General features: G+C 38.7%; 1 protein-coding gene across 1 annotated transcript; it reads right to left on the reverse strand.

Moving 5' to 3' along the window:
- Positions 1-395: 395 nt before the first annotated feature.
- spec2c (protein) lies at positions 396-16,225 on the reverse strand. Its single transcript, NM_214604.1, is given in 6 exon segments — positions 396-529; positions 1,814-1,932; positions 2,652-2,772; positions 8,164-8,307; positions 9,008-9,044; positions 16,115-16,225. Coding segments are annotated over 6 exon segments (456 nt in total). The 5' UTR covers positions 16,118-16,225; the 3' UTR covers positions 396-497.
- Positions 16,226-18,410: the final 2,185 nt, after the last annotated feature.

The raw sequence follows: 18,410 nt of genomic DNA on the forward strand, positions 1-18,410 counted from the left end.
ATTAGGAAAGTTAAATTCCTCTTCTCCCTTGTGTACCATGTCACTTTTCGGACATGGATATTCTTTGGTGTTAGACCTTCTTCCTTACCACAGTCACGATGACTATGTTCAAATTAAAAAACGAATAAACAAAATCATGATGACAAGATATCATCTAATGCAATACCAATAGTTGGCTTTCAGAAGAAATGGAAAAACGCAACATTTATTCCTGGAAGGAGAACACAAACATTATAAAGGCATCCTTGGTATAATGATTAAAATGTAAAGAAATAATGTGAAGTGAATTTCGAACCACTCTTTGAAAAAAGACAAACCATACCAAACATAATGTGACAGCTCAAAAAGAAACCACCGGAACATGATAAAATCAAGATAAGGAAAATGATACGAGACGATTATGTAACCCTCTCCCGGAGATTCCTCAAGGAAAATAAAAAGAACAAGTTGTCGATGTTGAAGTAGAAGATAACGTTCATCATCTTCACAGAGTAGCTTTAATATGACGATTGAATCATCCTCACGAATTCTGAATGGTAGAAAAGGAGAGGACAAAAATGCAGTGAATGAAAAGAAACGAGTCAACGCAAAGCGTACATGTAGCATCCCCTCACCAAAAAATGGCCTACATGTATATACGTCAGAGCAAGTTACCTCTATTAGACTATACTAAAGTGCGTCTGAGAAAAAACGAAACCGAGAATTATCGATGTTTTTTTTATCATAACTTAAAGGTAATACAAAGTTTTGGTATGGGGTCATGAATTTGGTTCAAATGAACATATTGGAAGCATATGCGATTCTACAATATTCAGTGATCGTTGTCGCGGTTGAAATCGAGTCTAAAGTTATGAAATTGTAAATAATAAACTCTTTATGATGTATAGCTCCCTCTCAAGGTCAAAAATTAATAAGCTATAAAACAATGTTTTTTACTAAAATCGACCGATTAGCTGTTCCCGTTTGGAAATTATATATCACAACTACATATTCTGAGAGTTTCATGGTCGCAGCTACCATTGTACAGCCGTAGGCGCTATTTGAAATTTATCAACATTTACCGGGAGCACCGGTAAATTTTTTATTCAATTTTTCTCGAAAGCAGAAGTGTTTTAGGGGCTAAATTTTCTAGTGCTTATAATACATCCACAGGGGCATCCAAATATATCAAAATTGTAAGAATCACGATCCACCCAATTTTCAAAATTTCCCAAAACTTTGTATTACCTTTAATCACAATTATAATTAATGACACATATTTTTAAAGCTTAGATCCTCTTCTTTCATTTAATGCAACACATATGATGCATATTTCATGCATGAATGATTAACAAACAATTTGAAAAAAGGGAACCCAAAAGTCATTTTGCGAACGGTATTTGAATTTGAAAGAGAAAATCACATTCCTAGAAAGTTCAGGAAATATGCGCCAGGAATAACAACGTTTTGTTTGTTTATTAATGCTTGCATTTCCATGATTTCCTTAAACGAATTCGTTTTCACTGGCTGCCTGCCTTTTTGAGCAAAAAACAGAGTTGACAAAAGACTCAACTCCGTTTCGTTGACAATCAGCCATGCATTATAGTCTTTCGTCTAAATTTTTTGGACCAATATTATCGAAGGTTCATTGTGTGATAAGAATCTGTTATACTGTCAGCTGACTGAGGTTTTGAAGTTGGAGGAAAGGGACGACAAAAGAAGACGCGTGGACCCCCTCCCATACCCTTCCTCTGATCAGCAGCCTTTCAAATTCGTATTTCATTTAAAGAGTAAGATCGGTGCCCCTCCCCATATCATTCCAAAATGCACTCACCTGCACGGCGGATTTCACCGTCGTTATTGCCGTCGGCTTTCTTGATGATTGCATCGATTTCCTCCTTCGTCATCGGTGGATCGGTGCATGCTGACAACGCTGTACGCAGCTCTTCAGGACTGCAAGCAAATAATTAGCAAAATACAAGTATATTGAGTTCACTTTTTCCAAATTTGGATTATTCCATTGAAGTCATTGACTAAATTATCGAATATTCTTTTAAATGTATTGAATATTGATCCAGCATAGAGGTGCTAAATCTGATCTCGACCATACCATATGGAAAATAAAGATAAGGTCATTTATCTACTCTTGTACAAGCATAACAAGCACAATAATCATCTCCATCCGTCCGGACAATCACGACCCGGGTACTGACTGAAAACACAAAACTATCCAGACAACTATAAACCCGTGATACAAATTTACTGATACCCGGATAATTGTCATCCCTAAAACACCTATTCTGTTTGCACTATCCTATAGGGTATGTTCTCCCAGGTGGTAGATCGTAGTTTTCCTTGGAGCTAGTATTGTTTGGTTGAGAGTTTGAGAGAGGGGGACGGGGGAAGGGCGGTGGAGGGAAGGGCGGTGGAGGGATGGGAGCGGGAGGGTCATCTTCAGGGATTTGGTTTCCGAACACGCTGTTTAACGTCTTTAGCAAGAAATTGATCCCATAATTGTCCACATTTCTCCAATAGCGGAAATTTGGTCGGACAATCCATTGGATGTTTTTCTTCCATCTATTGCCATCCTCATAAAAGACTTTGAAAGCAACCCTTCTTATACCCCTTCACTCCTTAAGACTACCCTATCACTATATCACTGTCCATCTTACCTGAGGGATCCGCTTTTATCCGTGTCCAAGGCGTCGAAAGCTTTAAAGTATTGTGCTCCTTTCCCGCGCATCTGTTCTGCCTTCTTCATCAAAATCTCAGAAAAGTCTACAGTTCTGCTACCTAGCCGAATGAAGAAAAATAGACTTCTTAGTTCTCACACAAGTCCTTTTCGAAAAGTGATTCATCTTGCATTCTTACTGCTCGATTCAATGCACGAAGATTAGATCCGATAATTGACTTAAATACTGAATGCCTAATGAGTTGAGACATCTTAAAGGTAGAGACCAGTTTTGGAAACGCCGTGTTCTCAAAAAATGAAATGGAAGCTCTAATGACCAATCATGTGAAATACTATGTTTTGACTAATACGTGATGATACAATGCTTGCCGGGAAACCGCCTACTAATTGATTTATTTGGTAAATTATCTATCTGGACTGGATAGAGACCTCGTAGTCCCATATACATCTTTTTGTGTACAGTGCTTGCCAGGCGCGGATCCAGGATTTCTTAGGGGGGGGGGGCCCAAATTTGAAATTGTGCGAGCCAAATATTGGTACGTAATGGTGACCAACAGTGACGTAATGCGGGGGGGGGGGGAGTTTCCCCCTCCCAAGCTTTAACGTTTCATTATATTATTAGAGAAAGAAGACGATTCGTTGTACCGTTCTCGGAAATAATTCTCGTCTAAATTTAGTTTCCCCCCCCCCCCCCCCCGCGCGAAGCGCCGAAAATTTTACGATTTATTAAATTATTAGAGGAAGAAGACGAGTCGTTGTAGAGTTCTCGACTCTTAATCCTCGTCTGAATACAGGTTCCCCCCTCCCGCGCGGAAGCTTTTACGATTCATTAAAATATTAGATAAAGAAGACGATTCGTTGTACTGTTCTCGACTCTTAATCCTTGTCTAAATTCAGTCCCCCCCCCCCCTCCCCCGCCTCCAGCGCGAAGCGCGGAAGCTTTTACGTTTCATTAAATCATTAGAGAAAGAAAACGATTCGTTGTACAGTTCTCGACTCTTAATCCTTGTCTAAATTCAGCCCCCCCCCCCCTCCTGCGCGAAGCGCGGAAGCTTTTACGTTTCATTTAATCATTAGAGGAAGAAAACGATTCGTTGTACAGTTCTCGACTCTTAATCCTCGTCTGAATTCAGGTTCCCCCCCCCCCTCCCGCGCGAAGCGCGGAAGCTTTTACGTTTCATTTAATCATTAGAGGAAGAAAACGATTCGTTGTACAGTTCTCGACTCTTAATCCTCGTCTGAATTCAGGTTCCCCCCCCCCCTCCCGCGCGAAGCGCGGAAGCTTTTACGTTTCATTAAATCATTAGAGAAAGAAAACGATTCGTTGTACAGTTCTCGACTCTTAATCCTTGTCTAAATTCAGCCCCCCCCCCCTCCTGCGCGAAGCGCGGAAGCTTTTACGTTTCATTTAATCATTAGAGGAAGAAAACGATTCGTTGTACAGTTCTCGACTCTTAATCCTCGTCTGAATTCAGGTCCCCCCCCCCTCCCGCGCGAAGCGCGGAAGCTTTTACGTTTCATTTAATCATTAGAGGAAGAAAACGATTCGTTGTACAGTTCTCGACTCTTAATCCTCGTCTGAATTCAGGTTCCCCCCCCTAGATGGAATCCAGGGGGCAAGGGGGAAGCTTAAGGGTTTTAGGCATTTAATCACGGTCAGATGAGCATATTTTGATGCCTCATTATTTTGTTAACACTGGCAGTTAACTATTCTCACTTTCTTGCTCTCATTCTATTTTATTTCTCTTTAATATACTTTTTCAAGAAAAGTGGGGGGGGGGGGCTCGAGGCTCTCGATCCCCGCCGTACCTCGGGCCCTGACATGTTGGAATCTCAAGAATCATATTTTTGGCCTGGCTGTAAATTTAGAAATTTGTCATTTTCCAACAAACACATTAGCGCTCAAAATACACCGATTCGCCCCCGTGAGCTACAAAATCGCCCCCGTCAGGTTGCTCACGGGGGCGATTGCAGAATTAAAAATCGCCCCGGTGGAATTATAAAACAAAGATAATCTTTTCTGTTATAACTTTAACACAATATTGAGTTTCAATTTTCAAACCTTAAACCAATGAAATGGAACTAAGATTAGCGTGCAAGATTTCTCGTTTTATGAGTAGGCCTATTATTACCGATTCAGCTCGCAGTGCAGTGCCGGCGTCAGCAGTGGTTATAGGCCTACTGCGCCGTTAGTAGCGGTGCGTGTGCACGCTGCCGCGCCATGTCTGCTGGAGCTGGAGGCGATCGGGCAAGGGCAGAAACATGGTCATGGCCTGGAGAAGTTTTTCGTTGTCAGCAAATAATGAACCTCGACCAGTAAATCAATATTAGGGACTTTTAGATTTGCACGATGAGAACGTGGACTGCAACGTGTGACCTCCTTTTAAGGCACTGCCAGTGCTTAAAAGGACGTCACATGTGATTGCCAGTGCCTTAAAAGGACGTAACACGTCCACGTCCACGCAAATCTAAAAGTCCCTTTTGAGGAGAAGAGGAAGACCAAAATGTCGTGGAATGATATGGTAACATGGGCAGATCTACGGCGGGGGGGGGGGGGGGGGGGTAGGGGTTTAACCCCCTCCTCCCACCCCCGGCCCCCTTGGGCTGCCAAGTGAAAATGTGATATTAAAGCGGGGGGGGGGGGGAGGTGGATTCTGGAGAGGAGGACTACTAATCTATTTTATTTTTTTCAGGGGGCGGTGGGAAGTGAAGCGCCGTTTTAGCACCTTTCTCAGATAACCCTAAGTTTTTGGTTGCTGCTTTATATGTAGTTGATAATGCATAATTAAGATAAAGAAAGAGAGAGAGAGAGAGAGAGAGAACCACCATCATTTTGCAACGGTTCAGGGTTCGTGTAATGTACATTTGAAACCATTTCTTAGCGCCTCGACCCTAAAAAAATAGCAAAACTATTTTTGAGGAAAAGCATTATACTGAATTAAATAAAGAATAATAGCCTTATATTGGAACATACTAATACGGACTAAAGACAATGTGGTATTTGTATAGAGGTATTCCAAAATGACATTCTGATAATCAACATTTGTTCTGGTATCATAATATACGCATAATACAACTGATCTTTATGATTTCTTAACGTGACATAGCTTCTTCTCCCTCTGCAAACAAAACAGAAAACAAGGTTATTTAATAAAAGGACCATGCGACAAATAATCATTGTGATTCAAATTGATGCAAGGATTTTTTTTGAATAAGCAATGCTTTTCACCATAATCTTCTTTGTAAAAACGACTTTTACAAATCTCAGCCATGCAATTCTGCCACTGTGCTGTAAGATCACTTTGAGATTAGGAGAAGTGTATTATGTAATGGTTATTTTAAATTGAATGGAACGTCTCAACTCAGTAAGCATGGCTGAGATTTGTAAAAGTTGTTTTTACAAAGAAGTTTCGGGTGAATAGCAGTGCTTATTCAAACGAATATTCGCATCAATTTGAATCACAATCATTATTTGTCGCTTAATCCCTTTTAATGACCATGTTTTCTTTTTCGTTTGCAAGGGGAGAAGAAGATATGTCACGTTAAAGACATCATAAAGATCAGTGTTGTATGCGTTTATTATATACACAGGCCAGTAACAGCTATGTAGCTTGTAAATTTGTAAGAGGGAAAATGCTGATTGAAATGATAATGACGAAATAGCAAATAATTGAAGAGTATCATAGGTACCAATTAAATGGATATTTGTATAAAAAACAGCCCCCGTGAAAAGGCTCACGGGGGCTCTTTTTTCGGGGGAAGAGCCCCCGTGGACAAAAAATTAATTTGAGCCCTGAAACACATACAAACGTATAATTTACTAAAAAGTGAGGAAAAATTTCGGAAATTATGTCATTTCAGCATTATTTGTAATCCACCGTTGTGGAATTAGAAATAAACCACGTTTGAATTTGACTTCTCCCAAGCCCCCCCCCCTATCAGTACGCCAGTATCTCCTCTTTTCCTTTTTTTTTTTCTTTCCCTTTCCTTCCTTCTCTCTTATTTGTTTTGATTGGGGGGGGGGGTGTTAACAGCCTGGGAGGCAAGGCCCTTTCGGCCCCCGATCTCCTTCTTCCCCCTTTTCTTTTCTTCTTCCTCTTCTTTCTTTCCCTTTTTCTCCTTTTCCCTTTCCCTTCTTTTCCTTTCTTCTCTTTTTTTTTTTGCGGGGGGGGGGGGGGGGCAAGGCACGCTCGGCCCCCCCCCCTGGATCCGCGCCTGGTGCTTGCAACTTTACCAAGACTGGGCTAAATTTCGTATCATTTTGATGATTCTAGAACCTTGCAGTACACACCAATACTTATATGCTAGATGATCGACCTTTTCTGATCGATTCCACAACGTTTCTTTCACAATGCAATAGCATGATCAGATCTGGTCTATACCTTTAAGGTGATAAAAAGTAAACACTTTTATGTTGAAATAAAGAGAGAGCAATCTCTCAGCTCTTTTCGTCAACAAGAAACGAGTATGATTTGGGTGATACTGTATTGTGTAAGGTACGAACAATCATGACCAATAAAAGTATTGAAACAAAAAAACTAGAGTTCCAGATTAAAGTTCTGCATAATATTCTGTTTTTTAATTAAAGGCATTGCAAAGTGAAAATAGAGCCTTCACCAGAATGTACGTAAGTTTGGCTGCCAAAATTAAGAAACTTTAGAACATGTGCAATTGTAATGTAGTTATGATCAGACGTTTTGGAATTAAACCAACGTTTTGTTGTCCATGTTTGACTTATCTTTCCTTGATGAAATATCACAGTTATAGTGGGACATTTAGAAAAGCACCCACACAGTATAACAATTAATTACATGTTAACAATAGCAAAACAATGTATATACCTGTGCATAAACAAGAAAAACAAGCCAATCATTGACTGTCCCAAAAGAATGCTTTTTACTTCGTATAAAGAAGAACAATGTATTGCAAATCAAAATGGCAAGCTCTTATTTCACCATAGAAAATATAATTGTGTACTACACTTTTTTATTTTAATTAGTTTTACATTTTACTACAATTATTGTTGACCTGATGACCTCTTGTATAACCCGTCATGAAAAGATGTTCAAGCTAGCAATTGATTTATATATATTGATTTATATATATATATATATATATATATATATTGTATTTCACATCAATTATGTAATAGATTGAAAGTATTCTTGAGTCCATGGTATATGTTTTGTGAACCGAAAAGTATCAATTAAACATCTTTGAAATATCGTTTAAAAATCACCTAAAGACATCCCCTTTTCAGGCTGCTTCCTGTCGTGTGACGAACTCTCAACACGGAATAAAAAAGCCAGCACCCCAATTGACTGTTTTTATAATCACAGACTTCATTGTTTACATGTTAAACTTCTTTTAGAGATTTTGCAACCCATATTAAATAAAACATGTCATAGATTATTAAACTTCAATTTACGTGTTGTGGTCAGTTTCATCATTTTTATTTCGTTGTCATTCCTAAGTCTTCACTATAAACTCACCATCTTTTTCAACTATACTCATCATTTCGTCAATCTTTTCCTGAGTCAAGTCTATTTCAATTGATTTAAACGCTGCTTTCAACTCTTCAGGAGTGATTTTGCCATCGCCATCCGCGTCTATTGATTTGAAGGAGCTTTTGAATACTAAAAGATGTAAAATAACAAAATTAAAAATAAAGTGTAAATATGGTGTCAGTAAGACAGGGGAGGAAAGGAGTAGAAGATGTTTGTAGGAAACATCGAGTAACATACATAATATATTTTTTATAAACTAGCGAAAGACTGGCAATTACGAAATAAAATCAAATACTTCTACATGACTAGAAATTATTGGATTGCATAAGAATTTGATTTCATCATTAGGCGTTATTTTGCTTGATTTCTTCAGTATTGCAATCTTCAAATTGCAAGCAGGCGTGATGGCTCATGCAGTGGTAGAGCGGTGGTCTCATAACTGGGAGGTCCCGTGTTCGAAACCAAGTCGATGCGTTGGTGCATTAATACTCATCAACAAGTCCCTCGGAGGGGATTGAAAGCAGTCGGTCCCCTGGTTGCTATACTTACAAGCACAAACATGCTTTCTTAGCATTCAGGTAAAACAAACAGACCAACCAACCAACCACCCAACCAATATCCTCTCATGTTAACGAGAATTTTGTTTATCCGAGAAGACCAGCTGTTATTTTCACATCTTTAGTGATCTTATTTTCCTTTGATGCTCTTCGAGAGCTTACACTCTACTGCTATACTAGTATCATGTTTAAGATTGTTGTATAACACCCTCTTGTAATAGATTTGGTCTCCCACTTTAAACATTGATAAAGTCAGTCTTTTTTTTTCGTACCTTTTCTTTGCTCCTCGGTAAAAAATAATTGGACAGCCTGTAAAGAAAAAGAAATAAACGAAATTAAAAGAGCATTATTTAATAGAGCGAACTACACATGTATTGTCAAATGCCGTATTTTGCTTCATTGAATTATTATACACCAACGTAAAAGGGAAACCTCAAAGAGAAAAAATACCATTACATGGGTAGGCCCTTATGCCGTTACATTGTGATTAGATTATCAGGGATGATTTCATTGCTTGTTTCCTTCTTTACATGGTCCAAGAAACTGCTTAAGCATAATACTTTGCAGTTGGGTGTGATGGTATGAATATTTATTAGGAACGGCCGTTGAAGCTTTTCCGCATTGCTTCCGTGATCAACTACGAAACTTCATAGTAATCGGAGCAGTTTCCTGTAGACCCTGGACTTACCGGGTTACTTTGTGTTCTCGTCAAGTCCTGACTACGGAGGTTACCCCCCCCCCCCTTTTTTTTTACCGGCCTTTTACCGTCGTAGTGCCGTCTAATTTCGGGACCTTTCGAAAAGGGACGGTAGAGCAGACAGGACGGATAATTTAGTCGCCCTTCACGCGGTCCTCGCACAATAATCTTATCTTCATTATTTTGTAGACTATTTCGATTTCTGAGTAAGATGACTCGGAGTCCTGTGACCCCATTCATGTTACTCCTTTTAGCATCTCGTTCCAATTTTATTTTTTTCCTTCTCTAAGCTTCTCTTTGTTATCCTTACTTCAATCCTTCAATCATTTTCTCTTCTGTCTTTCCTAATGTTATTCTTTGTTTTTTATCCGTATCCGGACACCAACCCCGTGGACATCCACCCCTGATTAACCACCACTAGGATAACCACCCTCCTAGGACGACTATCGCCAAGGACAACTACCCCCGGACAACTAACCCCTAGGACAACTACCCCCAGACATCTACCCCTAGGAAAGTTGTCCGGGGGTAGTTGTCCTAAAGGATGGTTGCCGTAGGGGATAGTTAGCTGGGTATAGTTATCCGGGGGTAGTTGTCCGGGGTAGCTCTCCTAGAGGGGAGTTGTCGGGGGTAGTTGTCCGGGGGTAGTTGTCCTAGAGGGTGTTTGCCCTAGGGGGTAGTTGTCCTAGGGGGTTGTTGTCCTAGAGGTGGTTATCCGGGGGGTAGGTGTTTCTAAAACCGTTTTTATCCTTCCACATTCTTCTTTCTTATGTTATCATTTCTGTTATCCTTCTATCAATAATATTCCTCTTCTATCTTAATTCCTTATGTTATTCCTTGTTTTATCCTTTCATCTTTTCCTTTATCATCCCTAGCTGTGAATGTTTTGTTATTCCACCGATTACTTTAGATATTCCCTCTCTGTTATTTCCCATGTACACGACACACTATTTCGTTCCGTTTACAGACCGGACGTTTATTTCAGCCGAGAACCATCCTGAAAATGAAAAGGGACGGTGAGTTGTAGCCTATAAGATTTTTCGTTTGGCTGACCATCCTATGTTACTAACGTCCCATTTTCGAAAACTCACTTTTCACCGAAAAGTGACCGGGAATAAATTCAAGTCTGATGGTTCTACCGTCGGCAAAATTCTCAAGGATCCGGAACTATGGAACTAACGCTTTATGCAATGATTCCTCTGTAATGTATGCATTAAAAATTAATCAAAGAGCATGGCGCAATTCTGCCACTGCGCTGTAAGATCAATTTCAGATTAGGAGTAGTGTATTCTTTGAAGAGTATTTTAAATTGAATGGAACGTCTCAACTCAGTAAGCATAGCTGAGATTTGTAAAAATTGTTTTTAAAAACAAGGTTCTGCTGAAAAGCAGAGCTTATTCAAAAAAATCTTTGCATCAATTTGAATCACAATCATTTTGTCGCATACAGTGTCAAAAATGTTGCCAGTGTATTATGCGTGGGGGAGGGGGGCTAAAGTATTTACGATCAGGTAGAGCAGGCGCGGATCCAGGATTTCTTAGGGGAGGGGGCCCAACTTTTTTTTTTTCTTGCTCCCGAAAATTTGAAAATCGCGCCGGCCGAAAAGTCGCTCAATGGGGGGGGGGGGGGGGGGGGGGGGGGGGGGGGTGGTATAGAGCACAATTTTTTTTTTTTTGCTCCGAAAATTTGAAAAACGCGCCGGCCAAAAATTCGCTCAGTGGGGGGGGGGGGGGGGGGGGTAGTGAGCACATTTTTTTTTTTTTTTTAACCCCCAAAAAAATTCAATTTGCACCCCCCCCCTTGAGCGCCAGGGGGGGCCCAACCCCCCAAAATCGTAAAAATCACGTGATTTTACATGATTTTTTTCTCAAGGGGGGGGGGCCCGGGCCCCCCCCCCCCCCCTGGATCCGCCACTGAGGTAGAGACACCACGCTGTGTGTGGGATGCGAGAAAGGGGAAACACAGATGTAAATTGACGTGGGGTCCAGGGGGTGGTCGACCCCCGGAAGCTCAGTCAGATGTGCATATCTTACCTGATTGTTTTAACAATTATTTTATTTTTAATAGATATATAAATCAATATAGTACTAAAAATTCAAACAAACTTTTTGTTCCTTCATTTCGCTATAATTTGTCAAGAACAGTAATACAATATAAAGGATCCATTATTTGGAACAACTTACCAGATTCTCTCAAAGTATGTCCGACATTGTCTAGTTTTAAGCGTAATTTTAAACACAAACAAATATCAAGTTACAATGTACTTTTTTAGCTTTTATTAATGCTGCCTGTCCTTTGTATGTGTGTATGTATGTCTTAGCTAATGTAATGTCTATATTGACAATATTTTGCTTTTAATTACTGAAGATTTTACTTTTGGGGTTGTAGAAAAAGGGGACTAGCCTAGATAACCAATGGCCTTTTCTGGTCCTCACATCCCTACTCCACCCATTAATCATGTTTAGTGTTTAATACTGTTGTTGTTGTATTTGTTCTTATCAAATTTTATATATATTGCATTTTATATAATTGTATTTGAATGTTATAATGCTGTAAGTTTGTTTATTGGATGTGAAATAAACTGAACTTGAACTTGATATATTGATACCTCATTTTTGACACTGGCAGGACACTATATTTTTGTTTGATGACGGAAATCATGGTCTGAAGCAATATTTCATTCAAATGAGACACTTGCTAAAGATTAGAAAAATTCAACGTTGACTCTTAATAGTAATGAGTACATTTATAAGGTGAAAAATAAATTAAAATATAATTCACGCGAGTACCGTATCATCTCTTCCTCTCACATATTTCTAAAGTTTGTGGCAGATTCGTTTTGTAGAGCAATAAATATATAGAAAAAGTTGCTTTTTTGAGTCCCAGACTCACCAAAAGCCAAATCTCACGCACAAATTTTGCAAAAGCAGTGAGTAATTGCGTCTCCCAGGTTGGTTTCGGAAGCTGGAGAAGAATTATTTTCGCATCGTATACTGATTATGATTTAATGATTTACACATCTATCCAATCTGTCCATATAGTGTAACATTAACGACGCATCTGTAACACTAATAAACAATGTGCATGAGACTAATTTTGTTTGGTATAATTAAGCGCAGATTGAAGAAAAAAAAATCTAAATGTTGACCGACAGTTCGTCTTCTGCTCACCCAGTCGCGGATCCAGCCGGCGGCAGGGGAGGGGGCCAAAGAGGGGGCCCAATTCGTGAGAAGATATTGAGCTGCGAAAAAGCCAGCCGGTGAATAAGCGGGGAGGAGGGGGGAGGGAAGGAAGGACCAATAATTTTTTTAATTTTTTGTATTGCCCTCGAAAAATTAAAAATCGCACCCCCCCCCCCATATTATCCATGTTTTCAGGCTTCCTGGATTAAGATTAGCAACATTATTACATATTGCACATATATGCTAATTAGATTATTATGCTTATTAAGCTAATTATACTACATCTACATGGAATATCTTCACATGAATTAATTATTAGTCTTTCAAAAGTGATTTACAATGTTGCATTGCACCATTTTTAGGCTTTATAGATAAACAATGACAATGAAGTCCATATATTGTATGCATGCTTATTAGCTCATTATGCTCATTGTGCTATTTAAGACAATTGCATTACTTGGAATCAAAACCTGGTGTCATAAATAAATTCCTCGTCATAGAAAACCCTTGAAAAGTCATATTATCCATGTTTTCAGGCTTCCTGGATTAAGATTAGCAACATTATTACATATTGCACATAATGCTAATTAGATTATTATGCTAATTAGGCTAATTATACTACATATACATGGAATATCTTCTCATGAATTAATGATTAATCTTCCAAAAGTGATTTACAATATTGCATTGCACCATTTTTAGGCTTTATAGATACACAATGACAATGAAGTCCATATATTGTACATATTATGCTAATTATGCTATTTAAGACAATTGTATTACTTTAAAATAAAAATTGGTGTCATAAATGAATTCCTTGTCATAAAAAAAACCTTGAAAAGTCGTATTATCCATGTTTTCCGGCTCCCTGGATTGAGATTAGCAACATTATTACATATTGCACATAATTTTTATGCTAATTAGAAGATTATGCTAAAGGCTATTGAAAAAGTTGCTCAAGGTTGCCAAGCTGCCAACCAAGCTGAATTTACTTCAATACCCACCTAGAACACAAATCAACAAAAAAACCTTGTACTTATCAACTTTTCCAGGTCTGAAAAACTTCTACACTCTACAGGACTACACATGATATCCGAGCCCCTCAAAAAAAAATCAGGGGGCTCCATGATGTTATCCGAGCCCCACAAAAATATCGGGGGGCTCCGTGATGTTATCTGAAAATAATTGGGGGCTGATGATATTTGAGCCCCACCAAAACAGGGGGGTCAAAGATATCTGAGCCCCCCCCCCCCCCCAAAAAAAATATGGGGAGGGGGTGGTCAATGATATCAGAGTCCCGCTAAGAAAATATTTGGGGGTCTCATTGATATCCGAGATCCACCAAATATATTTTGTGGGGGTCAATGATATGCGAGATCCGATGTCTGAGCCCCCCTCCCCCTCCCCAAATAAATATTTATAAAATGTTTATATTTGAATGGTAAGTCTGTAGATTATAGGTATACATGAGTTTCATGCCTAGAATATAATGATAGGGGAGGAGGGGGTTAATGATATCCGAGCCCCGCAATAAGTATTGGGGGCGGCTCAATGATATCTGAGCCCCACTTAAATATTGGGGGCTCAATGGTATCTGAGCCCCTAAGGATTCAATGATATCTAACCCCACCACAAAATTGGGGGCTCAATGATATCTATAAGCCCCGCCAAAAACGTTGGGGGGGGGTCATTGATATCTGAGCCCCCCCCCCCCCCGGTTCCTAAGCCTATGTCTGCGATCACGACTGTATCACCATGGTATCACCTATCTCTAGCTAGCTCTAGCTATAGCTATAGAAATAAAGATCGGTGTGCATTTCTATGGCATGCAACGATGGGTATGATTGGTCAACATTAAACTAACGGTAGTGTGTTTTACTGACGGTACTAAATTAGATAAACAATTGCGTTAATGAAAACTAAAGAGTTTACGTAAGTAAAATAATGGTAAAAATAAGTATACGTTAGCTTTATATCATGTTAGTACCGTAACTGTTGAGTAACGCAAACACTACTATGCAAAATCATTGGATATTAAGTGTACGTTATTGTTTCCTTAGTGATTACCACTATGAACATGACTGACAAAGAAAGCGGACAAAATATACAGTTCCTCAGGTGGACAAAGGAACATTCCTTCACTGCTATTATGTAAAAAGGTGAATATGCATGTGACACCTGTTCTACACATTTTTACATAATAGCAGTGAAGGGATGTTCCTTTGTCCACCTGAGGAACTGTATATTTTGTCCGCTTTCTTTGTCAGTCATGTTCATAGTGTACGTTACTAGTTAAGTTTATGGCGGTGATGGCCTTCCATAACAGTCCCGCAGTATCCGTGAACGCCTTCCATTGTTAAGTCCGCGTCAGTACTTTGCATAAGAAAGGGGTTACGAGGGTGTAGACCCCTTATATGCTTTTCCGTGTAAGTGTCTACGATATAGTTAGTCGACAATGTCAGCAAAATACAAACTCATAAAATGATGATTCGAAATAGATCCATACCTTGCTATAATTGTCGTTAAAGGTACTATGTCCCATTTGCAGGCCAAAAAATGAAAAAGTTAAATTCCAACTGCATTTGAAAGATAATACTTATTTAGAACTTCCCTAAAAAAGGTGGGGCTTGAAAATGTCTTCAAGTGGGAGAATAATGACTATTAGTTGTCAAATCGACTTTAGAGCTATAGAGCCCAAAAGTAATAGTCTTGTTTTTCAGACAATTGTACCAAATGGTCATACGTTTTATGCTGCGCAAAGATTCAATCAGTTTAATCTTGGCCATCACAAGAGGTGGGTTATTGATGTAGACAAACGCTCAGGTACCCTTTACAACTCTTTTCATGTATGTTATTACCAAAGAAGAAAAAAGCCATTCATTCACTCAATAGTGTCTGACAGTGAAGTCTAGCAAGTAAACGGGTTTCCTTGCATAATTTAAATATGAGGACACTGCTAACGTTTAAATTTCACAGATAGGACATACATGACATATTCATAATTCCTGCAAAGTTCTACAGAATTCGAGGTTGGCTGCAAAAGGGACATAGTACCTTTAAATAACAAATATTCCAAAAATCTTCAGAAGAGATTGGCAGGAAATAGTGCAAAATAAGGTAAGTTTGTTCACACCACAAGACACAACTGGCGACAGCTATACAGCGCCCTTATAATTGTAGTTAATTATGTAAAACATCGATAATTCTCGGTATCGTTTTTGTCTGGGTCGCACAGTATATTGCAGCAGTGATCGTTGACCAGATCCGTTTTGCCCAATTACGTATCAACAACCAATGTATGCTACTGGATTCCAACCACAGACAAGCAGTTATGCCTAATAGGTGAATAGAATGACCAGGGTTTCGAGAGGGAAATATGACTAAATGAAATTTGATAAACAGGTGTATTAATACCTCCTAATTATTGAAGCCCTCCACTGTAGACAAGCAACACATTTCAGGAAGGGAAACAAAATTGAATTATGATTTTAACAACTTACCATCTTTAGAAATTGGGATTGGTCCGGCAAAATTGAAGATAGAAAGTAAAATTTCTCTGGAGCTCAGGTACCTATACCTCTCTTCTAGTCGACTTGCTTTCAAGGAGTGGCAAGGGTGGAGTTGTTGTTGTTGGGTTTAATGGCGTTTCCACAGGTCAGTGCGTTTCCATCGTCATTCGATGATCATTCGATGATTTCCGCCAGGCAATGTGAGAGGGCGTAGTTACTGGTCCTCTCTTAATACTTTTACTGTTGGATCGACGAAAGCCTATAATAGCGTTGTGTTGTGCAATTAACAATGTCAGTAAATTGTTAGTAGTTATTTTCTGTATTGTTATTCGGCTTGTTATTTTAAAGAATTCATTAGGAAAGAAAGGATGAAGTGGTTGAATATTAGTTGCGATCAGTTCATTACGTTAGGACGTTAGTTAAAACCTCTCTTCGTATAATGAAGCAATTTATACAATTTATACAATGAAGCAATTTATACCGAGGATAGTACCACTGTCACTAATAGATAATATAGCAAAACGTAACTAATACTCGATATATACTTAATTAATACGTAATTAATGTTTATAGCTGAGCATCACAGTTCATTGTACCTTCCACTGCCTTTTAAAAAAGCTACCACCTTTCCTATATATTCCTCATTTCCTAGTAAGTGACCTAGATTTGGATTTTGGGTTTTTAGTGCTCTATACATTCTTCTTCGTTGCCTTTCATATTTTGGACATGATAATAAAAAGTGCTCAATTGTTTCTATCGTTTGGCATTCTACACATAATCCAGTGTCGTGTTTTCTTATTAAATATTTATAGTAATTCAGGTTACATTTACCAAGCCTGAATTTGTGGATTAATCTTTCGTCCTTTCGGTTCAAACCTTTGATTTTAAAAACATTATTTACATTTTTATTGATGCTATACAAGTGTCTTCCATTCTCTGCTTTATCCCAGAGGCTTTGCCACATGGATTTATAAAAAATATCTGATTCACTTACGAACTCACTTTTGTTTTGGTTTACTATTATATCTGTGTGTTGTTTTTTTTAAGCTTGTTTTGCCAACAAATAATAATAATAATAATAGCTCGTTCTTATATAGCGCTTTTCAGGACCGGAGGCTCTTTCATTTCCTGGTAGGCCGCAGTGGGCTGGTACCCATTCAAGGTTAACATCTATCCCGAAGGAGTTTATAGCAAATAATTTTTCATCAATCTCAACATTTATGCTGGATTCTTTCATATTCTTTATGGCTTCTAAAGCTGATGCTGAATCTGTTAAAATAACTACTGCAATTGGATGATATTCATCTATCCATTCAAGTGCCATTAATATAGCTACCAATTCTGCTCTCATGATGGATATATTGGATGTTTTAAAGCATTTACTTACACTCTAAAAATAGAGTGCAAAATTTTGCTGTGCGAAATCGCTGTTTAAAAAAGTTGGGTAAAGTATTACCCAACCTTGTGCCAAACACCAAGTCCCTAATTCGAAATTTCATTGCACTTGCCATAGTGTCATATCAAAATTCGACTGTGCGCATTTCCGGGGTAAGAAAGTAACGATGCAGATTAATATTTGAACCACGCGTTGGGTAAACACAAGTTTTGACACCTAAACGTGGGTATTATGACACAACTGATGTTAAAAACTATGATTGAAGCGCTAGCGTGGTCGGTCGTTCCGAATTAGCTGTTCATCGAATTAATCGTGTTCAAGATCGACAGAGGATGGACGACTTTGTTCGAAATAGATACGATCATGCACTTGTGTCTTTCCGCAGCATTTATTTGCATGAATGCGTGTAAATCTTCTCAATATGGACATGAAATTCCTCATAATTCTGGACAACACATTATTCGTATGGAGAATGTCATCCGCGATGCAGTCACCTACTGCGAACACGCCAAGCGAAAGACTGTCTAGCCAAGAGAGAGAGAGAGGTCTGCTACTTATACACTACACTACATATAGCATGTACTTTTCCAGCCAACTCCTCGGACAAATTTTCTTTTTATCCAAATCTGTGTAAAAATAAAAAAAAATCATACAATAAGGTTGGGTTAAAATTTTACCCAACTTTTGGGTAAAAAATTACACAAGAAAAAAGTAAACGAGTACCCAGGATGAGTTGGGTAAAAATTACCCAATGTTGTGTCAAAAAGGGAACATGGTTGTCGTTGGGTAACATTTTTAAAATGTTACCTTTTACATTGGGTCAAATATATTGCACATCAGTTGGGTAAAACATTAAACATTTGCTGGGTAAATTTTTACCCAACCACCCCT

This window comes from Strongylocentrotus purpuratus, unplaced genomic scaffold (genome assembly GCF_000002235.5).
Source record: "Strongylocentrotus purpuratus isolate Spur 01 unplaced genomic scaffold, Spur_5.0 spur5_scaffold_8, whole genome shotgun sequence".
In the NCBI taxonomy this organism is placed as follows: Eukaryota; Metazoa; Echinodermata; class Echinoidea; order Camarodonta; family Strongylocentrotidae; genus Strongylocentrotus; species Strongylocentrotus purpuratus.